The sequence below is a fragment of the Danio rerio genome, chromosome 10, assembly GCF_049306965.1.
Source record: "Danio rerio strain Tuebingen ecotype United States chromosome 10, GRCz12tu, whole genome shotgun sequence".
NCBI classification, from domain to species: domain Eukaryota; kingdom Metazoa; phylum Chordata; class Actinopteri; order Cypriniformes; family Danionidae; genus Danio; species Danio rerio.
Genome location: NC_133185.1, coordinates 34,174,158 through 34,201,578, shown reverse-complemented (window position 1 = coordinate 34,201,578; position 27,421 = coordinate 34,174,158). Strand labels below are relative to the sequence as shown.

The 27,421-nt window shown below is 35.5% G+C and overlaps 1 protein-coding gene across 50 annotated transcripts; it reads right to left on the bottom strand.

Moving 5' to 3' along the window:
* Positions 1-674: 674 nt before the first annotated feature.
* Positions 675-26,952, bottom strand: sytl2a (synaptotagmin-like 2a). Of its 50 annotated transcripts, none has more exons than XM_009305474.4 (20): positions 26,856-26,952; positions 26,696-26,757; positions 22,241-22,493; positions 19,821-19,969; positions 19,503-19,620; positions 15,041-15,086; positions 14,858-14,951; positions 11,587-12,084; positions 9,023-11,005; positions 5,944-6,048; positions 5,592-5,645; positions 5,022-5,116; positions 4,727-4,843; positions 4,395-4,564; positions 4,207-4,309; positions 3,972-4,133; positions 3,652-3,748; positions 1,947-2,046; positions 1,137-1,342; positions 675-1,061 (listed from the first exon to the last, which is right to left on the bottom strand). In XM_009305474.4, the coding sequence occupies exons 3-20, from the start codon at positions 22,339-22,341 to the stop codon at positions 916-918; spliced, it is 4,344 nt and encodes a 1,447-aa protein (XP_009303749.1). In that variant the 5' UTR covers positions 22,342-22,493; positions 26,696-26,757; positions 26,856-26,952; the 3' UTR covers positions 675-915. The 50 variants fall into 50 exon arrangements, with proteins under 50 accessions (XP_009303749.1, XP_073771040.1, XP_073771042.1 ...); XM_073914939.1 differs by having other exon boundaries at positions 10,946-11,005; XM_073914941.1 differs by having other exon boundaries at positions 5,592-5,642; positions 10,946-11,005.
* Between the last annotated feature and the right edge of the window lie 469 nt (positions 26,953-27,421).

Here is a 27,421-nt window from a genome sequence, read left to right as displayed (position 1 = left end):
TAATTAAGTAATAGGCTATATGCACACAGAATTTTAATTTTCAGCCAGCCAGCCCAATGGCTTCCAGTAAGCTTTCTTTCCATTACAAAATTGTCACATTTAAAAATAAGTAATCTTCTCTGCCTGTTAGAAATACAATATGAAGTGGGTCTCAGATCGGACAAGAAGCACTGCATTAAATTCCATTTCCCTCTGACATGTCTTAAAATAATATAAATATGACATACTTAGGTGAGGCAGTGGCGGAGTAGGTAGTGCTGTCGCCTCACAGCAAGAAGGTCGCTGGGTCGCTGGTTAGAACCTCGGCTGCGTAAAAACTTGCTGGATAGGTTGGCAGTTAATTCCGCTGTGGCGACCTCGGATTAATAAGGGACTAAGCCGACAAGAGAATTAATGACATGCTTATTTTACCTCAGTATTTTCAATGAAATTTCTGCGCTAGCCTGTTGCTGTTGTGAGCTCCAGTGGTTACATGGTCTTTCATCGCATTTTACGCTTGAACAACTAAATAATTGCTTAAGTCTATTTACCTGAATGTATTGAAATTACATTACAACATCGATGCTGTAAAAACAACCTTGTCAAATAGAAAATAGTCACATTTAGCTTTCACAGGAAGTTTATCTTTGACTTTAAAACTCTAGCTGTGCACAGAGCCCATTCACAAACCAACATAACTTTTTTCCAGAATATTAACATTTTTATTAAGTTTTATTAAGACATAAATCCCACATACTTTACAATAACAGGCATATAATAATTTCATTCTCTTTGACTTCCTCATACAAAAGGTCAAGAAAACATCACGTTAGTTTCTATATATTAAACATTACATATATAGTTTTTCTACATACTGAATTCTTCATGTTCATGTTTGTTTTGATGTGTTTGTTCAAAGGTGTCCTCGGTTTCTTACTATCTAGACATTCTTGCCATGACCATCATTCTCAAAGGTAATGTATCTTCCACCCATTCATTTTGAGTTTGCACCATTCTCTCCCACAGGGCTGCTTCAGCAACGTTAGAGTCCATCCAGTTTACTTCACTGCCATAACTTTTACCTGAAATGAGGTAAAACTGAAAATTAGGCTGACCATTATTTTCAGAAAAATGTTTTTAATTGGCCCTTTATTTACCTGTTCCAGGTCCAAGTCTGATACCCCCAATGAAGTGGTTGTTCAGTCTGTCATGATCCCACACCGTAAGCTCCACACAGATGTCTTTAAGGTCGTCATGCCCGAAGCCATCATAAACCATGGTGTGGTTAAACACTGGGTTTGGAGCCCTCTTCAACACTCTGGTCTTCTGACGGCTTTTCCTGTTGTTCTCTGGGAGGATTGCACTGAAAAGTAAGAATTCGCACAAATGAGCTCTAGTACTTCAATGGCTTGCTTGGTTGTAGTTGGTAGAGCTGCCCTTTAGTGGATCCTCATTCAACACTGACATTTATACTAAACTTAACTGAATTTTTTTTAGAATGAACTAGAATTACCAACGCAACCTCACGGCAATTCACAACTTTTTGTTTTAGTGGCTAATTTGTATGAATTGGTACAATATAATTCATACAATTTAGTACGATTTGCTCATCACCCTATGACGGTTGGGTTTAGTGGCAGAGATGGGTGCCACGCCTCCTTTTTAAAATCGTACAATTTCGTATGACTCAACTCGTACAAAATCGTACGAATTAGCGACTAAACTGACAAAACGTTAAATACTTACGTTTTTTTCAGGAGATCGGGCTGGAATTACAGTACTATTCTGCAACCTGCCTGATATGTTAAATATGTCCCACACAGTAAAACTTTGTTATGCATTCCCATTCATTCTTGTAAAGTGGCTTTGACACAAAGTACATTGTATAAAGCGCTATTTAAATAAAAGTTACTTAGATTTGACTTGACTTAAAGGCTTGTACACAAAAATAAAACAGCTATGAATACCATTTGACAAAGGGGTCGATGGCAACGCCTCTGGAAATAGGCAGATTCTTGCATTCCTTCACCCATATTTGCACTTCACCATTCCCCTTGTTCTTGTGACCTACAAAATAAGCATATTATGAGAAAGGCGGATGCTTCTGAAACATATTTATAAACCGTGTTTACACCTGATTTAAAATGTTGTTTCCCAGCAGGCAAACAACATCATAAGACATTAATATTAGGTTGTGATGTCAGGTGACCAAAATTCAATGTCTAGTCAGCGTCTAAAGACAACGTTATTTTGATGTCTGATAATGACGTCAAATGACGCTGATATTTGGTTGATTTTAGGTTGTGTTGGAAAGTGACCAAAATTAATTATCGAGCCAACATCATAAGTCAACATCATATTGACATCATATATTGGCATTAATTTGTCAGGTATGGACACCGTGAGACTGACTGGCGGATTGGTGCAGCAGCAGCAGTAATTCGGTTGATGTATCAGTCCATTGTGTTGTAGGAGCAGCGCTCAAAGGTAAAGCTCTTGATTTACCGGTCAATCTAAGTTCTTATTCTCACTTCTGGTCATAAGCTTTGGGTCATAACCGAAAGGACAAGATTTCGGATACAAGCGGCCGAAATTAGTTTCCTTGGCAGGGTGGCAAGGTGCACCCTTACAGATAGGGTGAGGAGCTCTGTCACCCGGGAGAAGCTCAGAGTAGAGCCGCTGCTCCCCCACATCAAGAGAAGTCAGCTGAGGCTCGAGCATCTGTTTTGGATGCCACCTGGACACCTACTTAGGGAGGTGTTCAAGGCATTTCCCACAGGGAGGACCCAGGACACGCTGGAGGGACTTGTGGACTGGAACGCCTTGAGATCCCCCCTGGAGATGCTGCAGGAAATGTCTGGGGAGATGGAAGTCTGGGGTTCTCTCCCAAGACTGCTGCCCCCCGCGATCCAGCCCGGAAAATTGGAAAATGAGACGAGATGGAGACCAATATCCAACGTCTGATAGACGTTATAGTGGTAACGTTCACACAGCATCAAGCTGTAACATCATTAGACGATGATATTTGGTTGTTTTTAGATTGCGTTGGAAAGTGACCAAAATCCAACGTCTGCTTGTCGGTCTGACGTTGGGTTCTGACGTCAACCCAATTATCATTTCCACCCAAAATGCAACGTCCCCACGACGTTGGGGTAAAACATCAATCTGATGTCATGTTGATGTCCTGTGCCTGCTGGAATAATCAAAGCTTAAGCAGAAAGGGGAGAAATGTCTATTTTTTGTAACTTTTTAAATTAATATTGATTATTAAGCTAGCCGATTTACACATGAAAAGGCATCAACAGATAACATCACAGAACACTTTAGTTTTTGCTTTGACAGCTGAGAAAACTACACCACATACTGTATACATTTGAGCTAGAATTAGGAATTGTGCTTTGTCGTTTTTTGACTTTTTGATTTAAGATATAAAAGATTAAATCCTTTCTGGTTAGCATATACAAAACAGTTTTAACATTTGCCCACATGAGTGTCTATACTACACAAAGCAAATCCTTTCAAATGTGTGGTCAAAGTGGCCAAAAGCAAGTGGAAAATGTTTAAGGCCAATGTTTACCCAAATATTCAGGCTTGACAAAATGCTTCTTAATACCAGGTGTAAACAGCTTAAGTCAAATAAATTTAACAGCATAGTAAATATCAGCATCTTACTTAGAGTAGTCTGCGGGAGAAAACGCAGAGCGACTTTAATCTCTGCACTCATTTCTTCACCACCGAAAGAATGTTTTGGGCTGGTGGGAATTTGAACCTGGGTTCATAAAAAAGAAATACTTTAGTCAAAGCTTTACAACAAATGTGAACTTATTCCCTGAAGTAAGAAAAAAAATTGTTTAGATCTACAGTTCACAGAGTCATCAGGGAATAAATATTCTATATTCAACAATATCATCCTACATGCTGATCTGGCCTACAGCCCACCAGTTTCAAGCAGGTTATCTTGACCCAAAACACTTTGATTATTGACACCTTACCCTTCCTTTGAGTAGATATTCATTCATCTGTGTGTTATTGAAATCCCATTCAGCCAGATCAACCTCAACCTCTCCAAGAAAGCTGTTCCGCCCAAACGTGTCATTGTGCCAAACAGAAATGTTCAGTTTTTGGGTTTTCAGCATCTCCATTGGGATCTTAAACTGCGCAGAAATAACAACTTTGATCATCTTGGATCAATTCATAGTGAAACAAATCTTAGATATCTTCTCATACCCGCAGGATTTCATTATAGGTTGGATCCAGTGTCTTCTTTCTCACACACGTTTTTTTCTTTCCATATTTAGCTTTGTCGGGTAACAGGTAGCATTTAACATATCTAAAGTTCAATCAAAGAAAGAAATACCCTGAGAGAAGATCATATTATTTTATGAATATATTTTTGTTACCTCTACAATACTTACGGATCAGATCGATTCCTCTTAACATCCGCCACAGCGAGATCCTTACACTGCACAACAAAGATGTGGAACTCTCCCAGTTTCTGCACATAGTGAATAGCGAACTGGACCGTGCCTTTGACCTCCACATAACCAAACTCACTACTGTAGATGCTCATTACACTGCCAGTGACCTATGCATACCCCACACAAACACACAGATCTGTCAAGAAATCTATTCACAACAGCATTTTACCATAGTCTGTACAAATTAAGTAGAATCAATTGCATAATATTAGCGCAATCTCAGTTCTATTCAGCATCATTGGGTTGAGTTAAAGGCAGGGGTCACGTACAGAGGACATGGAGGCCACTTCAGAGCAAGTGCTAAAATTAGAAGGAGTGTTGCAGGATCTCTGTCTGTCATTGTAGAAACTGCTCACTGAAGCACAGTCACTGTTTCTGCACTCCATCTATTAGCCACATGCATAAACAACAGGAGATGGTTAGCATTTATGCAGGTTAAAAAGGCAGTGGATGGTGATGTTTCTCGAAAGCTAGTGAAACGCAAGTCTAAAATCTTTTAGAACTAATCCGATGTGGAATTAGCATTAGTAGTTGAAGGCTCTAGAGGTTTGGTTCAAATGTTACCTCTTGCTGCATTAATGCAGGTACAGACAAACTCATCATCTTCACCTGTTCTGGGTCAGAGAAGGATGTTTTGGTGTTGGGAGGGACTGCAGACACTAAGACACACACACACAAAAAAAACTCATAACTTACATTCTGGGTTGTTTTACTGGACAAAACGGATCTTAAAGGACAGTGCGTATATAATTGTTAATTCTGCAGAGCACATTTGTTATTGCATATAGCAATGCATCTGGTTACTTGATCTGCCTAACCATTAGATTCGAAATTCAGGGATGCAAAACGCCTTTAATCATTGGCGTTAATCCATGTGCTCATCAAATTTTCATGTGCTAGTTAATGCATTCCCTTAGCCATTTCAGATGGTAAAATATACATGATATACCAAGGGTCAACTATAAAAGGGATGTTTAATGTCCCTAATGCTAATTTAATGTCCGGGGCTTACCTTCTACGTTCAAGAAACATTAGCTCATACAAATGGCATTAATAGACAAACATTTAAATGTAGGTACTGAAATAATTGTTTTAATTACATTTTTTTTTTTATGAAATACATGTAACAATTACCATTTTCCATACTCATCCGAACATCATTCCTTGGGTCTGTCTTCCATCTCTCTTCTTGGTTCATATGTTTTGTTAGATAAATATAAAAACAAAATTGTGTTTAATTAAGAAGTACACAAAGCAGACTACAAAAAGAGAGAGCCTTCTGTATCTATAGTGATTAAACACTTTGGGGGACAAGACGTTGAAACATTTAAAGAAATGACCAACAGAGGGCGAAAGAGTCCATCATTTTTATAGGGCTGAACTGGGTCTGTAACAGCAAGTATGATTCCAAAGACCAAAACATATTTGACATTATCTTGAATTAGACGATCGACAAAACGGATTGCAGGAAATGACGAAAGCTTACGCGAAGGTGTGGATGCAAGATCCTCCAGACTCTTGGAAATCGAGATGGGTCTGGCATTGGCTCGTTCCAGAGCTGCTTTGAAAGGGCCATCATCCTCACTGTCCCCTGTCACAGCCCATATTAAAAAAATAACCAAACCATACAAAAGCAAAAGTCTAGGGATATGTTAGGTACTGTACAACTGTTAGTATGGTGTATCACATTAGTTAGATTGATTTAAAAATTCCATATTTAAAGAGCCCCTAATATGGGTTTTTGAAAATGAGCTTTCATGCACTATGTAACACAGCACTAAGAGAGTAAAAACATGCAGCTGAGGTTTACATCTGAAAGTGCACCGTGTTTAAAACTATTGATTCCTAAACAAAACAGTCAACTCAAGAGTAGAATAAATGAATCGAGTTAGGTTTAGATCATTTGCTTGAACGAGTCGATACAGTACATCACCAAATATAAAGTGCTGATTCCTGTAAAACATGAATGCGCCTTTCCCTTCAGACACAAGCGGAGCATGGGGGATCATGAGACTGATCATGATTTGAAGATGACGATCACTGACAGATGGAGATTCGGCTGCAGGGAATAAAGGTTTAAAGCTGTGTTTGCTCCTGTCAGTTTTCTGATTTGCCTAGGATTCTGCAGCGTGGGATTCGCTGGCCATGTGCTATTAAAGGAAAGAGCAGCATAGATTATTCTGTATGGGACTTTGTCAGGCTTTAACAGGAACTTTTTCAGTAATTATTTCATATGGACCAGTTTCTTCTGTCTCCAGAACCACGTTGAAAACGTGACAGTGCTTCTTCCTTTACCGATTTAAATGCGTTTCAGAACTTACTGCCATTTGTCTTTGCTATAGCTACCATCAGCTGTTCCTAGATACGTTCGGGTTGGTCAGTTTTAATAGTTAAACATTTGCCACTATGTGGATTAATACTGAATGTGTGTCGTTGTTATTACTTGAGTTTAGGTTTAAAAGTAGCTCAATATCCTGGTGTTTAACTGCATTGCTTTATTGCATTCCTACATTGGGCTCTCACATACTCTGTGTGCTACTTCATGAGGGTGTCCAGTTCTCACGTGCTGAACCCAGTCGACCAATTACAACAGACTGGGTCATCGGATCAATCACCACAGATCAGCTTTGTGCTAAGGAGGGGTTTAGGAATAAATGAATCGCTGAACGAATCATACGGGAGTCATCGGGATAATTAGGTAAAAATAAATGCATAGCATATAATAAGAAAATGGAAGTGTTTTTTGACCTTGCATGCATATCAGCCTGTTATTGGAGACCCCCATAAGCAAAATATGACCTTTTGTAAAGCAGAATAGGGGCTCTTTAAATGACACCAATTAGCTTTTTGATTATTAGATGATTTTAAATGTACTATATACACACAATGTGCATAATTTAAAATGGCCTAAAAGCTGCAGAAATACTGTACATTAATTTAATTAAAAGAAAATGTAACTCACTCACAATCCTTCTGCTAAGTCCCTGATTTATCAGGGGTCACCACAGCGGAATATACCGCCATGAAAATGTAATTATAAAATATAAAATTAAAACAGTATATATATATATATATATATATATATATATATATATATATATATATATATATATATATATATATATAAATTTTCTTTTTGGCTTAGTCCCTGTATTAATCAGGGGTCAATGAACCGCCAACTTATCCAGCAGCATGTTTTTTACGCATTCACACAGACACCTTATGACCAATTTAGCGTATTCAATGCACCTATACGGCATCTCTTTGGGCTATTGGGGAAACCGAAGCATCCAAAGGAAACCCACACAAACACAAGGAGAACATGCATATATGTATATATGTATATATATATATATATATATATATATATATATATATATATATATATATATATATATATATATATATATATATATATATATACACAGTTGAAGTCAGAATTATTAGCCCCCCTGAATTATTAGACCGCTTGTTTATTTTTTCCCCAAATTTCTGTTTGACGGAGAGAAGATTTTTTTTCAACACATTTTTAAACATAATAGTTTTAATAACTCATTTCTAATAATGGATTTATTTTATCTTTGTCATGATGACAGTAAATAATATTTGTACTACATATTTTTCAAGTCACTTCTATACAGCTTAAAATGACATCTAAAGGCTTAATTAAGTTAATTAGGTTAACTAGGCAGGTTAGGGTAATTAGGCAAGTTATTGTATAACGATGGTATGTTCTGTAGACTATCGAAAGAAAATATAGCTTAAAGGGGCTAATAATTTTGTCCCTAAAATGGTGTTTAAAAAATTAAAAACTGCTTTTATTCAAGCCAAAATTAACCAAATAAGACTTTCCCTAGAAGAAAAAATATTTTCAGACATACTCTGAAATTTTCCTTGCTCTGATAATCATTATTTGGAAAAGAAATTTAAAAGAAGAAAAAAAATTCTATGGGGGCTAATAATTCTGACTTCAACTTTGTGTGTGTGTGTGTGTGTATATATATATATATATATATATATATATATATATATATATATATATATATATATATATATATATATATATATGTATATATATATATATATATATATATATATATATATATATGTATATATATATATATATATGTATATATATATATATATATATATATATATATATATATATATATATATATATATATATATATATATATATATAATGAATATACGTTTTCCACAGTGTTATAAAATGAAACTTACCACGAATTAAAAAAAAAAAAAAACTAAGATTTCAAAGATAATTTTTTTGATTACTAAAACATCTGATTGAAAATAATACTACGTAGAGGCAGGGCTTAAATATTTATGAATGTGCAGTTTGTGTTGTCTAGAACAATAGATAGGAATTTAATAAAATCTACAAATCTGAGCATCTTGAGCAATGTACCAAGTAGGACATATTTCTTAGGTCACACTGAGTACTTATTTTAAGGACATAAACCCTGCTTCCACTAAAATCACTCAACCAATCAGCACCTCTTCTACTGAAACTAGAGCAAAACTAAACGGAGAGGTGAGCTCACAGTATGAACTGGCATGTGAGATTGACCAGGCTTCAGGTGTGGAGCTCCCCGAGGAGTCAAAGGTGATCTCCTCCGATTCAAGTAGGGAGTGTCGAGAAGGGGAGCTTTCATTGCTTACTCCACCTTGGTGCACCTGTTCAAACATTTCACCTGCCTGTGCCTTTACCTGTTCTGTTTCTTTTAAGGCTGCCTTCTTAGGAAGGCCCAGGTAATGGTGTAAACTTAGGGGGATATAAAACCGGGTTAGGGAATCAAGTGACAGCTTTCGTTCCTTGGTTAGGATGGATCTTGTATCACTCCCTCCATCAGAAGTCTTCCTGCGGTGCTCAGGGGATGTATACATGCTGGTTTGCCCTGGTTTTAGCCTTACAGAGCATGAACTTGTGTTAGCTGGATTGATATCTATCGGAAAGGTTTTTAAGGGGGAACCATCCTTTGTGGACTCTTTGCTTGGATATGAATCTCTACAAGGTACTTTAAATTGACGTAATGGACTGGGCGTTCTGGTTTGATCTCTGTCTTTTGGTTGGTAAATGTCAGCGTAGTGTGGCTTATCATGTTGACCTTTTGGAGAGAGACTTCTGAGGGGAGATGATGGTGGGCTTGGACTGGAATGTGGGTCTGCAATAAACTGTTCAATATTAGAAAGATTCTGCATGATGTGAGGTACCCTACCTCTGATGTCTTGAAGGTCTTGTAATGGCACTGTATTTTCACTTCTTTGTTTGTCTTCAACCTTTTCCATCTTCAGTTTTTGCTCAATCAAATTAAACTCTTTAAAAATTCTTCTGTCCGGAGAACTTGGGTTGTTTGACCTGATGTCAAACTGAGGTTCAGACAGTCTTCCTAAAGAACGATTTGGAGATGGCTCGGGGGATGGGTCTTTAACATTGGCTGTGCATGTTTGAGAGCTTACAATTACTCTAAGACCACCTTTTTCTTTCTCCCAAAAGGATTTGAGATCATTAATCGAGACTTTATCTTCATGTTGACTGATAGATATTTTGAGGGTGGAGATTTCCTTCTTCAGGTCAGATATATCCCTGCAGATTGATTCTTCTTGTTGATCACTGTCTAGCGCATTATACTCAACAAGAGTATGTAGCTTACTGCTTGAGTTTTCAGAGGCCTTATGGTTGTCCAAAATAAAAGGTTCTTCATCTTCAAGCAAGGATATGGCAACACCATTGGATGTTCTTCTAGGTGAGATCAAAGAAGACCCAATTAATGTAGATTCAACATCAGCTGGTTCTGGATCACTGAGTTTGGGTTTCGACAGGCTAGTGCTGGAGTCTGACAACATGTCAGACTGTGTTGTGTTATGATAATTTTCATTAAGCTGAGATGTCTCACTTTCTTCTTCCTCATCTTCTTTTTTCATGCTCAGTATTTTAGGTCCTCTGTCCCCCCTTTCCCAGAATGACTTCAGGTTGACCAGTCTTCCCGTTGATACTTCATCTTGGTCAAACCTTTCTTGTTGAGAAGGTTCTTCACAGAGTTTGTCTGGTTTGTTCTCATCCTGTAATATTTCAGCCATCCTGTTCTCTGTAGGAAAAGAGATCTGCTCGAGTATATTATCATTGGCTTCTGTTTCACATTTAGCTTTTTCTGATGCCTGAACTTCAGGATTCTTGTCTTTATTTTCTGCTCTCGAAAACATTGCAAAAAGCCCCCTGCGTGGCTTTGGTACTGGCTTAGTGGTCTTTAGGTGTACATCTGGAGCCTCTGAATCATCTGACTTTGTTACAAGACTTTCATCAGGTTTTGGTTCCTCTTCATTCAACTCTTTTTTGGTTGGCAACTCCTTTAGCTTTCCATCCCGAGAACCTTTTCCAAACCAGTCAAATACCTTTAAAATGGAGCGATCCTCTTCCACTGTAACCTTATCAGTCTTCACTTCTGTGCTCAACTCAGTGGTCTTACCTGCTTCTTCAGTAGACGTGTGGATATTGGACACCTGTGACGACTGAGGCTCATGATGACCTGCAGACAATCACAGATTTAAAAGTCTCGTATACAAGCAAGAACAGTGAATTCCAAAACAATGCTGCATTAAAATTACACAATTCTGATTATGATTCCTGTCAACAGCAGAAGACATCATGTTGCCATAAACACCCTGATAGTGGTAATTTCTTGCAGTGCTTATTTACCAATCACTATTTTGATTAATATGCATACATATACACACACAAGCAAACGCTAGATGCCATGTGTTGTATGTATGAGGTGCAAGCACATGCAGTTAGTATGAGTGTGTTAATGTGTTAGCAAGTTCTGAATCATCAGTTGATAAATTTGTTGGCTGATTAACTCACACTTCTTTAGTTTGATTATAATGAAAGGATTTAGGGTGTCAAACCAAAATGGTTTTGGATTAAGCATTTATCACCTAACCACTCTGGTTTCTGGTTGGTCAACACATCTACCAGTCCATAACCAAATTGTCTTATACGCTCATCATATCAATTTTAACAACTTGTAGACCACAAGAACTGGTTAAGTTTAAAGTTGTTGTGCTAATTCCTGGCTTTATGTACTTCCTGTGCTTACAGCTACGTTACCATTTTCAATGATACAGCTTCTTTCCTGGTCCGACAGTGGACTCCAGTCTTCTTCCAGCAAACTGTGTTCTCCTTGCACTCTCTCTATAGGCCCAATGATGGAAGAGAAGCGGACCTGTTTCCTATCTAACCACCCTGACGCAGAGTGCAATGAGCAGGGGGAAAGTGGAGGGCTGATGGGTGTTTCCAGACTGATGGGGCTGACCGTAGCAGAGGACTGACCGCTGCTGCTGCCATCGTTGCTGGGAATGTGAAGCCGCAGAGAGTCAGTGGAGCTATAGCTGGAGCCATTGTGCTTCAGGATACCTCTGGGAGCAGGGTTCACAACCTGTTTAACTCCATTGTCACTGTTGGCAGTATCTAGGGATGAGTCTTTGCTGGAATACAGCAGCAGTCTCTTTTTTGGCACAGGTTTGAGAGTGATTATATGGGTGTCAGTGTTGTCTGTGTTTAGAGTAGTGTGATGGAGTGTGTAGCTCTCAACTGGGAGGAAAGGCTCTGGAAAATAACCAAATAGTTGGGCAATGAAGCAGTAAAAGGAGGAGCAAAGACACATACATGCATAAAAAAGGAAATTTATTTTCATAATGAATGCATTTTTGCATTTTAATTACAATACTGTACAATAACAGTACAGTATCTGTTAATTGATGACATTTTAATGGGATAGCAAAAAGATGGAATGTACTGGATGAAAGCTTGCAAGCAAACAAATACCATAATTTTAGTATTAAGACTTAGTTCTAGGTAATATTTTAACACGTTACAGCTTATTTATTTGTGGCATATTCCAAATATTTACAGCTTTTATGCACTTATGAGAATTAAACTTGGCTGACTATTCAATAATAATAATAATAATGTCTTTAAAAAATGTACCATCTGTGTATGAGGTACAGACTAGTCATGCGTGTCAGCTTAACTACTTAGAACAACATACTTCTCTGTATAATCTTCTTAAAGTTTGGCAGCTCCATAAAGCCTGTTAGCCTGACCACTACAACAGTTTCAAATTTCAGTAGAAATCTTCAAACCAGACTGTTTTACCACTTTTTCACATTTCTTGTATCAACAATAAATGCTAAACATCACTCTCAATACCAATCATAGTTTTGTTATTTCATACTTTCCTGAAAACCTACAAAGCTAGTATTTATGATCCCCAAAAGCATAGAATACTTTTAAAAAGCTGCAACCAAAATGTTTTGTTTCTCAAAAAATAATCTAAATGTCGCACTACATTATACAAACTTGCAACCAAATACAGGTTATAAAAATACATATATTCATGCAGACAGCATTCAGATGTTATGCAGAGAACACAGATCATGACAAGCCAACACCACAGCCCAGCATGCTGTTCTCAATGGGAATCAGCCAAAAAAACTTACTGTGCTTGCAAGAAATATGTTCTGACCTCTTGCTCTTCAGAACATCCACACACATGTTAGTTCATGTACAGTATAACTAGACTGAATAGTGTCAAAATCATCGTAAAAATATTAAATCCATGGTCCAAATTCATTGCATATGTAGTCACAGAGAAACCTTTTAAAATTGAAAGTTGGTACAAATCTGGTATAAAAATGTACAGAATTTTTACAGTAAAACTGCAAATCAATGTTTTTAACCAAAACCATTAAAATAGTTTAATTAAATAATTGAAATGAACAGCAGAATAAAATAAAATACAAATAAAAAAACCTTACAAAAAAGTTACTGCCTTTAATACATAATTATTATTCTATTTAAATATGAAACAAACTAGGACTTAAACTAGGGTTGGGTCGATAGACTGCCACCGTCCATCGCCAATGGCCGATAGACATCGTAATGCTGAGCTGACATCGCAATCCTCCGCCCCTCCCCCGTCGCAGCAGCAACCCCCTCGCCAAAAGTACACACCTAGGCCTTGTTTACACTAATACGTCTTAGTTTTAAAATAGCACTTTAGAATAAAAATGATACACATCCATACTGGCGTTTTATCTAGCATTTCTGAAAAGCCTTCCTTCCACACTATACCTCTGAAAACACATATCCCGTGACCACACAAACATACACAGGGGTGTAGGCAACTGGGAAGGACGGGAAATACGTCCCCCTTACTTTTAGAGACAGACCATTTAAAAAACAGGTGATTATTAATTATATGAACGTAAACTTTTGAATCCCATTTACCTGCCCCTTTTCCACTTTTAAAATGTCTGTTACACCCCTGCACATACACACACAAACACACAAGCATGAACTGCAGCGTACGCGCACGTCTGAGCTCCAGGCAGTCAGCAGGTACTTTAAGCACAAAACCCCAGAGAGCAGTGCACGTCGGACAGTTTATTAGGGATGTTCCGCTGGATCTCGTCTCACTATAATTGTTAAATGTGATATTTAATTAATCTTGTCTCTATCTAACGCCTCTTCGGTCTTTTGAATCTATCAGGTAACGTGTCACAGCATCAGTACACTGCTTCAATCTTTCAGTTTCACGCTTGTACTTAGTAATTTTAGCAAAAAACTCAGAAACTGTTGGTTGTGCACTTTTTTTTTTACCAACCATTATAAAGACACAGATCACTCTGCCTATTCATGCCAGTCCCAAAAATTGATTGACATGATAATTTGTCTGTAACTTTATTTATTTATAATTTGGTTATGGGTAAAATAAAGCCCATGTGGGTCAGGTAGTTCAAACGGTAGGCTATAAAATAATTAATTCGTTATGTATTAATTAATTATTCATAAATAATTAATTCACCGCTGCCTACGACGATGATTGCGATGTTTCACATTAGACATTGTATGATGCCAAATTGGTTGACATCACCCAACCCTAACTCAAACTAAACAAAAACCTATAAAGACATACAAAAGCAAAGAATAAGATCACTAATTAACTTTTAAAGGTTTAAAAATTAAAACCTAATATAATGAAGTGCAATACAAAATAGCACTGCAGCACATTGGTTAGTTTTAAGCTTTACTAAATGAAATAATCAGCAAAAAAAAAACACAAAGTGCTATTTTTTTAGATGTATCACCACATCATATGTAGAAATAAAACAAATCAATTTTTAATCAGTTGGTTATTTTATTGAATTAAATACAATAATCAAAATGTCTGAATTTGTCACCAATAACAATGATTATTATTATTATTATTATTATTATTAATAACCATAAACTGATTTAGACTTTTTATTGAGTATACTCTACTTCCTGGGGTATACAAATTAATATATGGAGATATTAAACAGGAAGTAGTACTCACCCTCAGCAGGTGTCTGTTTAGCCTCCTTGACTGCATTGATAGGTTTAACTTCATCTCTTTGTAGTCGGAAAATATTGAATGGATTCTGCCTGGGCTAAATGACAAATTGCATGTAATCAATCAAACTGTAATATGCATGTTAAAAATAAAATCACCAAGATGATTTTTTGTTGTGCAGTGTACCTTGACTTGAGGTCTTTGTGTTTCCTGCTGGGATTCATCATCCACCCTGTATGCAGATGATAGGAGTATATATAAAATAAATATTAACCAAAATGCCAGGCCATTCAGAGCTTTGTGGATTCTGAACAGTTCAGTGTAATGCAATCAATATATTTGCATCATCAATACTTCATGGTGCTAGTCCTGAAGCCATGTCACAAGACTTAACAAACACTAAGTGGGGAAAACATTTGATTGATTCCATGATGCGTTGTTGCAGTATAATGCCATTACATGGTGTCAGACAGAGGGAAAAACAGCAGCACGTGAAATTTGACCGCAGAAGCAGCTTACAGACTCCAGATTCCATTGCCAAGCCCTCTGTCTGATACATGGGAAAAGGTTGCCCTACAGATTACATTAGACCGACATAATCACAGGTTTACTCTTGAATCTCTGCCATATTCATGAACATTTCAAAAACAAGTGCTTCTGAACTGGCGATGCTGACAGATGGCGAAGTTTCTCTTGACGTATACGTATGCATATTCATAATAAGCAATGTTAAAGATTTAAAAACAAATTAACATTTATTTCTATTCATTTACTCAGGTCATCCAAAATGTAAGTGACTCTTCTTGTTTGGTAGAACATTAAAGATTTTAGCTAAAACAATGTTCATTGGTGAATAATAAAATGCAAGTCAATAGCTTCTGGCATTTTAACCGTCATCAGTATTATATTTAAATTATTAGTTCGCTCAAAAATGAAAATTCTGTAACACTTTAGAATAATGGTCCATTAGTAAACGTATTTATTAACATTTACAAAATATGAAAAATCTTTTAAAGCATTTATTAATCAATCAACATGAACTAATGCATTATTAAAATCCAAAGTTGTGCTTGTTAAAATTAGGTAATGCAGAGTGAGTTAACATGAACTAATCTTTTTTAACTTAAAACTAACTAACATTAACAATGATGAATAAATACCTTAATAAATCTAATACTAATGGTTTGTTCATGTAACTAGATTAACAAACCTGAACTAATAATGGACAATTATATTAAAGTGTTACCGAAAACTCTGTCGTTAATTATTCACCCTCATGTCATTCCAGTTCCCTGAGAACTTCATTCATCTTCATAACACAAATTAAGATATTTTAGATGAAATACAAGACCTCTGAGGTCTGGTGCGCATTTACTAATGTATAATGTTTTGCCATTACAGTCAGCAGTGCAACATGCAAGCGTTGTATTGCCCATAATAAACATGCTCTGTGATTTACTGTGGAGGACACAGGTTAACAAAGTCACGTTAATAGTTTTTGTGCCTAAAAGTGTTCTTGGAGCTTTGCATAACTACGGTTGAAGCACTGAAGTTACAAAAAATGTAACTGATGATGTCTTTGCTTCCTTTTCTGGACTTTAAAAGTCATGATCATTGCTGTCTAAGGAGGATGAGGGAGCTCTCAAATTCATTTAAAATAGCTCAATTTGTGTTCGAAGATGAACAATTGTCTTGATAGACTGGGGTGAGTAATTAATAACAGATTTTTTTGTTGTTTTTTGGATGAACTAACCCTTTAAAATATTGAGCCAATGTATTATTTAACATTTATTCATTCATTTTCCTTTGCTAAAGCTGCAGCCACACTAGAGTTTGAGCTTGCGAAATTACTGTGAAAAGGGACGTGACTAAACAAGATAATTAGACATTTAAAAAAGTGAGCGATTGGTCTATATTTTAAACGAGTCCAATATTTTAATATTTTAAACAGCGGAATGAACCGTCACACTTATCCAGTATATGTTTTACACAGCAGATGCCCTTTACAGCTGCAACTAAGTACTGGGAAACACCCCCCCCCCCCCCCACACACACACACACACACACACACACACACAATGGCCAATTTAGTTTACTCAATTTACTTATAGCACAAGTCTTTGGTCTGTGGGGAAACCAGAGCACTCGGAGAAAACCCACAAGAACAAGGGGAGAACCAATGGGAGAACATGTAAACTCCAAACAGAAATGGCAATTGACCAGCGACTTTCTTCTTGTTGTGAGGCGACAGTGCTAACCACTATGTCACTTTGTTGCCCCTATTATATAACAAGCATATATTTAAGAATGCTGACAGATTATTTTTTGTCTGTTTTCATTTTTGGGAGAAATATCCCTTTAAGCTAATGAGCACAGAATTAAGGCTGTTGATGACAGTATGATCTGAATCACTCCGGCCGCATGCCTTTGCTAATGGGCGGATGCAGTGTTGGTTTGTTGAAAAGGCTGTAAAATCCTTTGATCAAATTCAACAATAGCATATGCTTGGTACTGATAACAGAAATGTAATTTTGAAGAATCTTCTATTTCGTGATTTTTGTGCTTTTATTTCTTCAATAAAATGTTCAATTTTATATTCATTAAAAAAATAACTAAAAACATTTTTTCCCTGAAATAAAGATACTTTGATTTAAAATGACAAAGAGATTTGTGATGTTAAACAGATTTCTATTTCAAATAAAAAGTTCTGTTAAACTTTCTGTTTATCAAAAATATATATATATTACTATTATTACTATTATTTATTTTTGTTATTATTATTATTAACAGTGATAGTAATAAAAACAATAATGACTGGAATAATAATTTCATTTGAAACTACATACAATCAGAAAGCAGTTGTTTCAAATTTTAATACATATTTAACAATTTAACTTTTTTTTACTACGTTTAATAAATGCTGCCTTGAAACATGAAAAACTGACTCCAAAATTTTGACCGATAGTGTTAATCTTTAAAATGTTAAATTAAATTAAATTAAATTAAATTAAATTAAATTAAATTAAATTAAATTAAATTAAATTAAATTAAATTAAATTAAATTAAATTAAATTAAATTAAATACATTTTGTCCAAATAAACAACAACAATAATATTAATTTAATGGCAAATTTAATACGTTTGAAAAAAATTCAAGAATTTTACTGCATTGGGTGACTTAATAAAGTAATATAATAAGCTACCCTTTATGAGTTAATTTACACTATTGGTCAAAAGTTTGGGGTCAGTAGGATTTTTCAATGTTTAAAATAAGCATCTCCTGCTCCCCAAAGCTGCATTTATTAAATAAAAATTACAGTAAAACTTGTAAAATTGTGAAAATTACACTTTAAAACAACTGTTCAAAAGTAGTATATAATCTAATTTTGTATTTTTTTCCCAGTGATTTTTAATGATGAATTTTCTGCTTCATTACTTTAGTCTTCAGAGTCATATGATCCATCAGAAATCACTCCAATATTAATTATTAATATTATTATTATTATTATTATCACTAATGCTAATAGTAATAAAAGCAATAATGACTGGAGTAATAATGTCATTTGAAACTACAAACAGTAAGTAATAAATAAATATTTAATAAATACGTATTTAACAATTAAACAATTTTATTTGTATTTAATAAATGCTGCCTGAACAGAATAATTTAATTTAAATTATTAAATAAAAGTTAATAAAAATAACAAATAAAAATAAAAACTTTTGACCGGTAGTGTATATTTTCCCAGCCACTGAGCAGCACAATATATATAAAAAAACATTTCTTGAGCATCACATTTCTAAATGATCATGTGACGCTGAAGAGTGGAGTAATTCCTGCTGGCCTGCTGATCAAATAAATGTACACTGGTTGAGCATGAGACAGAAAAAAAATATGAAAAAATTCTTACTGATGACAAACTTAAATACAAATACAGACATGTCAAGTGCTTATATTAATACCGGCTAGTAGTTTTGTTTTGATTTATGGTTGTCTCATCTTGCCTATGGCATGAAAAGTAGGTTCATGAGCACACCCATCTGATTAAGAAACTTTTTTTTTTTTTTTTTGACAATGGTAATATAATACCCAGCATGCTTCATTGCATAACAATGTAGTCACAGCACATTCTCCAAAACATCCCATCTTAGGTATATTACAAAAGCAAGAAAATCAACGACATTCATTCATTTATTTTCCTTCGCCTTAATCCCCTTTTTCATCAGGGACCGCCACAGCGGAATGAACCATTAACTTATTTAACATACTATATGTTTTACACAGTGGATGCCATTCCAGCTGCAACCCAGTATTGGGAAACATCCATACACACTCATTCACACACATACACTACGGCCAATTTAGCTTATTCAATTCACCTATAGCGCATGTCTTTGGACTGGTCAAAGCACTCGAAGGAAACCCGCGCAAACACAAGAAGAACATACAAACTCCACACAGAAATGCCAACTGAGCCAGCTGGGACTCAAACCAGTGACCTTCTTGCTGTGAGGTGACAGTGTTAACCACTGAGCCACCGTGTCACCATCAAAAACATCCCATTGCTTTTTGCACTGCATTTCAATCAGATGAAACTTTACACTTGAATGTTTTTAGTCATAAACATACATCTCACCAAAAGCCCACCTATCATTGTGTGATTGTGGATCCTCAATGAGTCCTGAAAGCTCTGGAGGGATGTACACATCTCTCTTCGGACCATAAACAGAACTGGGCTTCTCTGACCACCTTTGAGTAATCTCCACTGCAATAAAAGACATTGATTAAGCTCAAAATAGCATTTGCACATCTTACCACATGATAATGCATGGGTGATTTTTCATTAGAGGAAAAAACACAAACACTGAAATCAGGTGTTAATCAGGGACGGGGTCCATGCAATGGAAATAATGAGAAAGTGAACAGAGCAAATCGTATCTGATTCTGTCTGCTGGCAGCACTTACATAACGTCACGGGTTTCCTCTTCATGGAGGCTCTGATGATGTCGGAGCCATGGATCCTGTCTCTGTGTCTGTGGTACTTTGTTTCGTAAAACCACTCCCCGGTCAAATACTTCAGCCTGCCTCTGTCTCTCTCAGTTTTACGAAGCTGCCTAGACGGACAGAACAAAATTTCTGTTTTACCTATATATATGTACAAACTCTTATGACTGTCTTATACAGAAACAGATCATAAACAGTGATACGGTAGTGACATCCTCATGGATGAGTTTTAAACATTCTGTGAAAAATATTTAATGACCCAGACACTAAAAAAGCATGGTTCTTTCTTACTTTTATTTAAGGGTTTGAGAAAGCGGGCAATATAAACCCTTTATGATGGTATATGTCTAGTTTACTTCCCAGCAAAAATATATATACTGTATATATATATATATATATATATATATATATATATATATATATATATATATATATATATATATATATATATATATATATATATATATATATATATTAATAGACGACTAATAGACATCTAAACGTAGACATCTTGGCTAAAACAAGGCTAAACTTGAGCTGTCAGTGAAAATCTAATAGACGTCTAGGAATATTCCAAAACTAGACTAGTCATCAAATACACAGATTAGACAGACTTTATATGTGTAGTCATTCATTTCTGTTTATTTGATGACTAGACTAGTTTTGGCCTATTCCTAGACCTTTATTAGATTTACACTGACAGCCCAAATGTAGCCTTGTTTTAGCTGAGATGACTATGTTTAGACATCTATTAGACATCTTTCAAAAACAAAACAATACTTGCTGGGTACTTTAAATTAAGTGATACGTTTTATGTACACTAAAATAATGCACTTCGATTAGATGCATGACTTTTGAGTTTATAAGCCTACATGTATACATTTTGTTAGACAGTTTATTAATGTATTTATTATTATTTATCCTTTGACAACCTTTTTAAAACAGACCTCACACTTACAAAAATGTTCTTTACTTTATGATTCTTTTAAATTGATGATTCTTTTAAAATAGTTCCTCTAAGAACTATGCTCTGAAGGGTTTTTTAGGAAGCTAAAAATGTCTTTTCTGCTGCAAAAAATAACTATAGCTATATAAGTAAAAATGCATTTTAAGATGAAAGTTAAGGACTACTGGTCAAGTGAAAACATCAAAACTGCAATCAAAATGTGTACATTTTTCCTCAAATCATTTCAATTTGCAACCACAATTTAATACTCCCATACAAAAAAAAAAGGTAGAATAAATAAGCAGAAATAATTATATACAGTCAGTGTTAAATCAAAAGCAATGACCGCAACAACATTTATTTAAATGGACAGTTTCCCAACTTGCGTTATCGCATTCGTAAACAAAGAAGAAAATATTTTAATAGACATTTAGATAGTAAAATATTTAAATTGTTGCCCTTAGTTATTGTCTAAGTTTGATATGGCTGTTTCACAGATAATTTACTCATGCAAAAACGAATACGAACTTACAGCAATTTGTAACTTTTTAATTTAGTGGCTAATTCGTATGATCTCATTTATACAATTTTGTACGATTTGCTTATCGCCCAAAGGTTGCGTTTAGGGGTGGAGTTTGGTACATTTGCTGCTTTTTAAGTCGTACTGATCTTGTAAGAGTTTGTACAAATAGCACAAAACTAATAAAACATAAATTTATTTATTTTGATCAGGCTGAATACACTGTGCGTTAAATCATCAACAACAACTTTGTTTTTTTTGGATAACCCTAACCCTAATTTTCTTCTTCTTCTTTGGCCTTAGTCCCGTATGGTTGCAGGGTTAGCTCTTTGAAACAAACCGTTTTAGACTTGTCCATATGATTACAACTATTTCACACATTCATAAACTCATACACTATGGACAATTTAGCCTACCCAATTCACCTGCAGCATGTCTTTGGACTGTGGGGCAAACCGGAGCACCCGGAAGAAACCCACGCGAATGCAGGGAGAACATGCAAACTCCTCACAGAAATGCCAACTGAGCCGAGGTTCGAACCAGCAACCCAGCGACATTCTAGCTGTGAGGCAACAGCACTACCTACTGCGCCACTGCTTCGCCAATCCTAACCCTAATCTTCCAGTTATTTCTACACCCACATGAAATCAACATGGATAAATTTGGTGTGTCATGCTAAATATGCTGCAAAAGAAATGAGATTCGCTCACTACAGTAAAAGGCATGTTTCTGTTAACATGAAAGTGGAATTGTGGAATCCAGAAATGCTTTCTCTCTAAAGAACTTGTAGTGATAAATGGGCTATCGCTTTCATAAATAGTTACGCATGATTATAATTGAATCAGGAAGATTCAATTATTCATTCCGTTTCATCATTCGCTCTTTATCCACAAAGGAGCTTTTCCCTCAACTCACTTGATCCTTTGCTCGTCTGACTTCTTCAGCTCTGCATCTCTTTTCAACACTTCCAGGATCATCTCTTGCTCGTCCTCTGTTAGATGACTAAGGTCAATCATGATGAATGGCTTCAGGGTAAGTGATGTTTACAGATGAGGCTCAGATCAGCTCTGAATGGTTCACTGAAAATGGCAAGAACATCACTGTGGGCAATTTGAAGGCTGATGCTTGATAAGTCACTTTATGAAGGGCATCAGGAGATCTGTAGCACCTGTACCAAAAACACAGAAGAAGTTTCAGCTAATAGCCAAAATATTTACCTCACTATAAAAGACCTACATAAAGACCTATGACTTTCCCAGCAAATTATTTTGACCATTAAGAAATCACATTGATTCTAATTGTTACTACTGAACCCATAAACAGGGCTGTTTTGATTAAAATTAACACTTCGCTTCACGTTTAAAATGATATTGTTTCTCCGTTTCTGTGCCGGCCTATACTGTACAGTATGTGCTCAACACTGGACATGTGACAGGGCATTGTCAGATGACTATCTGAGGATATGGGTACCGGCTGTTTCTGAGAGCAAAGAGCACAGTCAAAGACTCTTTTCTTCCCAAATCAAATTAAGCCTAACTCAAATTAGGTAGAAGCACACAAATGGTATCAATTTGAACAGTCTGCTTTTTTAGAAAACAGTTTAGAAACCTATAAAAAAAATAATAATAAAAAACAGTAAATCATTTAACTGGAAGTGGAATCGTGATATTTTGGGACGGAATGCCCAATGAAAAGGTGTAAATTGCTTTTTTAAGTGTTCATTCACAACAAAATTTGAATTCTGTCATTATTTAGCAATGCTTATGGACTCATCCTAACCCATAAGAAATGCAATCATCTGTGGAACACAATCTGTGGAACACAATTGAGTGTTTTATTAAGTCTAAGAGATGTCTGTCTTTTAAAGTATATTCACCAAAATGTCTGACCCTTCAAAACAATCATAAAGAGAAACAGAGAGAGAGAGAGAGAGAGAGAGAGAGAGAGAGAGAGAGAGAGAGAGAGAGAGAGAGAGAGAGAGAGAGAGACAGAGACAGAGACAGAGACAGAGACAATGACAGAGCTAGGAAGAGTGAAGAAAATGTATATGAACAAAGTTGGTTTAATCCAACTCTTTTGAACACATATATTGCTTGAAAGATAAACACGTTTAAATTAAACACAATTAATCAAAGTCCTTCATGGAAACTCCCATTGCTTGCTTGATGTTCAAGAAAAAATGAGGTTCGTAGAGAATTAGACTGCTCATTTGAGCTTCTGCAGGAACCAATGTTTTTTTTTCTTTCTTACATCTTAAGCAGGTATGGTTGAGCTCCTGTTGTTAAAACAGTTCAAAATCTATACTGAATATTTTTGGACTTTGGGAAAAACCATAGCACCCAGAGGAAGCCCATGCTGACATAGGGAGAGCATCCAAACTTAGCACAGAAAAACCTCCTCATCCATCCAGGATTTAAACCAGCAACCTTCTTGCTGTGAAGCAACCATGCTAACCACTTAGCCACCGTGCTGCCTAGTTCAAAATCTCCATAATATAAAACAATTAGGGCTTTTTAGCAGATTAAATTAGCTTGATTCATATTGATTTCAAATATATATACACATATAGATATATATGTATATATTTATATAGATATATTTATTTATTTTTATTTTATTTTTTTATTTTTTAAGACCATTTTGCTTCAAAATATTTACGTGAAGAAACTTTCAGTACATGGACAGAAATCTCTCAGATTCAGTGATGTAAAGTAACAAATTACAAATCCTCAAATGACTGTAATTGAGTAGTTTTTCTTAGAAATTGTAATTTACTAAGTAGTTTTAAAAATGTGTACTTTTACATTCCCTTGAGTACATTTTTAGGGCTGTATCTGTACTTTTACTCAAACTACTTTCCTTCAACCTGCAGTCACTACTTTTATTTTCTCTTTTATTTTATTTTATTTTACGTGGATTAGAAAAATCAGTCCTGTGATTCCTGTCGAATCAGATCGCACATAGAAGGTAAATCACATAATGACGTCAGATTGACGTTGTAGGCCAACATCGTGGGGACTTTGCATTTTGTTTGAAAATGAAAATTGAGTTGACGTCAGAACCCAATATCAAACTCCAACGTCCAACCTAAAATCAACCAAATATCAACGTCTAATGATGTTACAGCTTGACGCTGTGTGAATGTTACCACTATCAGATGCTGGATTTTGGTTGCCATACTTAATAAATAAATGTCAGCATTTAACATTAATATGAAGTTGGTTAAAGATTTTGGCAACGTTGGATTTTGGTCACTTTTTAACAGAACCAGAAATCAACAAAATATTAAAGTCATCTGATGTTATTGGACATCAATAGTACATTGTCCTTAGTCACTGGCTAGACATTGAATTTTGGTCATCTGACATCACAACCTAAATCTAACCTAATGTTAACAATTTATGATGTGTGCCTGCAGGGCAATGACTAAATGCACTACAGAAAGTTACGTTTACACACATCCACAAATTACATGTAAATGCATCAGCTTTTTACAATGTAATACTCACTACTCATGAGTACTTTTGAAAACATTTACTCATAATTTGAGTAATATTTACAACAGATCATTTTACCCTACTTGCACTACATTTTTAGGCAAGTAATGGTACTTTTACTTAAGTATGATTTTTCAGTACTCTTTCCACCACTGCACAGATTTGATAAAAAAAAAATCAAATTTGACGTTCGACCGCAAAATCCGTGATAAGAATCAAGTTTTTTTTATTTTTTATTATTGAGTTGAATAAATTGGATTTCCATTTATGCACATATACAACTATTTGAAATACTAAAATCTCATGGTTAAAAAAATGGCAAAATATTGAAAAAAATTAATTCAAGGTTGTCCAAATGATGTACTTATCAATGCACTTTAACCAAATGAATATTTTGACATGTTTACGGTAGCAACATTTTAAAAAAAAAGTCTTCATGGAAGATTGCAATGATTTTTTAAATTAAATTAAAATGGATCAATTAATTTTTGGCTAATACTACTTTTCGTATTCCGAAGATGGATTTGAAATATCTTAGTGTGTACATGATAAAACAATTTTCATTGCAAAGCTAACTATTTCAAATATCTTATAAATGTTTTATAAAAGGTTAAACTAAACAAATGTGATGTTTATTTTCTATTTATGTCTATTTTCTGACTTTCCTCTGTCCCGTCAGATAAATTCAGCCTGCATATTTGAATGCATTTAGGTTACATTTAATGCACCATGTAAATAAACAGCAGCAAGTTCCTACCAGACTATCACATTCTTGCAGGGGCATATCTGGCTTTCCAGATAAAGCCAAGATACATTCCAGCCAAAGAGGAAATTTGTTGTTACTTTCCTAGTTTAGAAAACCTGTTCCCGAGTCATTTTCTTGATTGAGTCATTTCCTTGAGAAACGCCTTTACATGGTTTTACTAGCTCAACTAAATACTGTGCAGTCATTTTTAAATAATTACTCACTTAAGATTTTAAATGTGACCTCAAAAAAACACCACTAAATGATCTCTTTCATTATAAATCAGATTTCAAAATGCCACTACAAAACATGTAAGTGTCCAGTGGTTCTAAAAAAGGCATGTCATGACAACAGCATTGGGATGATCACAGGAACTGTAAATCATAACATTTCTAGTGAAGCGTCATTGCCTAAATAGAGGTGAACTAGCATCATCCTCACATGGCAAACATGAATAATGCAGGTTAACTATTTGCTTACTCCACATCCCTTTGAGGCATGTACCATAACAAAGAAAAATGACACCTGGTTTGTGTTATTACAGGTGTGCAGTTTTACTGTGTTACAGACCATTTTAACAGGGTTTTAAACATCTGCTTTTTGTATAGCCTACGTAGTGCGTAACACCAGCATTATTAATTTGCATCTGTGAGGAGATATATTTCTGAACATACCACCTCTTAAAGTGTGCCTGCGGATTTGGGGAACACAAATTAAGTCAATACATCAATTGTGTATTTGTGTTAAAACTTAAAATGTGTGTTTCAGTACTTCACAAAACATATAGTACTCTCCTTTTCCAATCTCACAACCCCAAGAGCCCTTCAGGACGTATGTAACTAATCACCATTTGATCTGGTTATACAAAAAATACTCAGCATTCTTTCCTAAATAGCTTTACAAGAATTAACAGATTAGATAAGCAGGAAATGGGGAAAACAGTCGCAGTGGCTCCACAGATAAAAACACAAAACGCCAGACATAAAAACAACATAATGCAATGAACGCCTGTTGAAACTGAACCCATCCCTGTCACAGCTTGCAGCAAAACTCCACTCACCGTCGGGAAACTGTTAAACAGCCTACCCTATAAGGTAAAACTTAGAAAAGTGACACGAGAAAGTTTACCTTAATCTTCCTTGTGTGGCTGCGAGACCGAAGTATTTCCCAACACTGTTTTACTGTATCATCTGAAGAAGCAGAGGACTGTAATAATCCATTTGATAGACACTTGATATGAGCCAAACCAATGAAGTCTCCAACTTTAAAGTAAGGCGTGTGTGTTTACCGGTGTGTGGTCCCGTCTGGTTGTGTCAACACATAATAAGCGCTCAAATGTTGTTGATAAACTTGCGATGGGTTCCGAACTTTATCTAGAAATACTGTCCAGACAGGCGGTTCTTTAGTTTTGACACACACACATCCCCCGTGGGCGCGCGAGGCGTGGTCACGCTCTGTCACATTCAAAAACCTTTGATTCCAACACACGTGCTATACACGGAATTTTATTGTATTTTGTATAAAACCTTCCTTCTGCATCTACACTCTCTCTGAATCAGTTTTTTTTTAATAAGAGAGTTGTTAAATGTCATCCAGACTTTCCCAAACTTGCTTGAAAAAAAAAAAAAAAACTGTAAATTTTTAAGTAGCTACATCCGAAACAACAATTATGTTTTTCCTAAAACATTTTCAAGGTCATTTTTTTGTAGTGGAAATTAAGGAAATGTATGACAAAATGGTGTGTCGTTTCTTTCTTTCTTTTTTTTTTGTCTGTTCAGTTTAGTCTTATTTTTGTTTTTGTACAATATATTTTCTTGTTCTATAAGATTGTTCTTAAGTAAAAAAATATATATA

What these genes read in the sequence shown, in the direction of transcription:
- sytl2a (XM_009305474.4), bottom strand. Translation starts at nt 22,341, where the DNA reads ATGATTGACCTTAGTCATCTAACAGAGGACGAGCAAGAGATGATCCTG. An exon ending in CTCACATGCCAGTTCATACT is followed by an intron (nt 6,049 to 9,022) that starts GTGAGCTCACCT and finishes GGGCTGTGACAG; the next exon opens with GGGACAGTGAGGATGATGGC. An exon ending in TCTTGCATCCACACCTTCGC is followed by an intron (nt 5,646 to 5,943) that starts GTAAGCTTTCGT and finishes ATATGAACCAAG; the next exon opens with AAGAGAGATGGAAGACAGAC.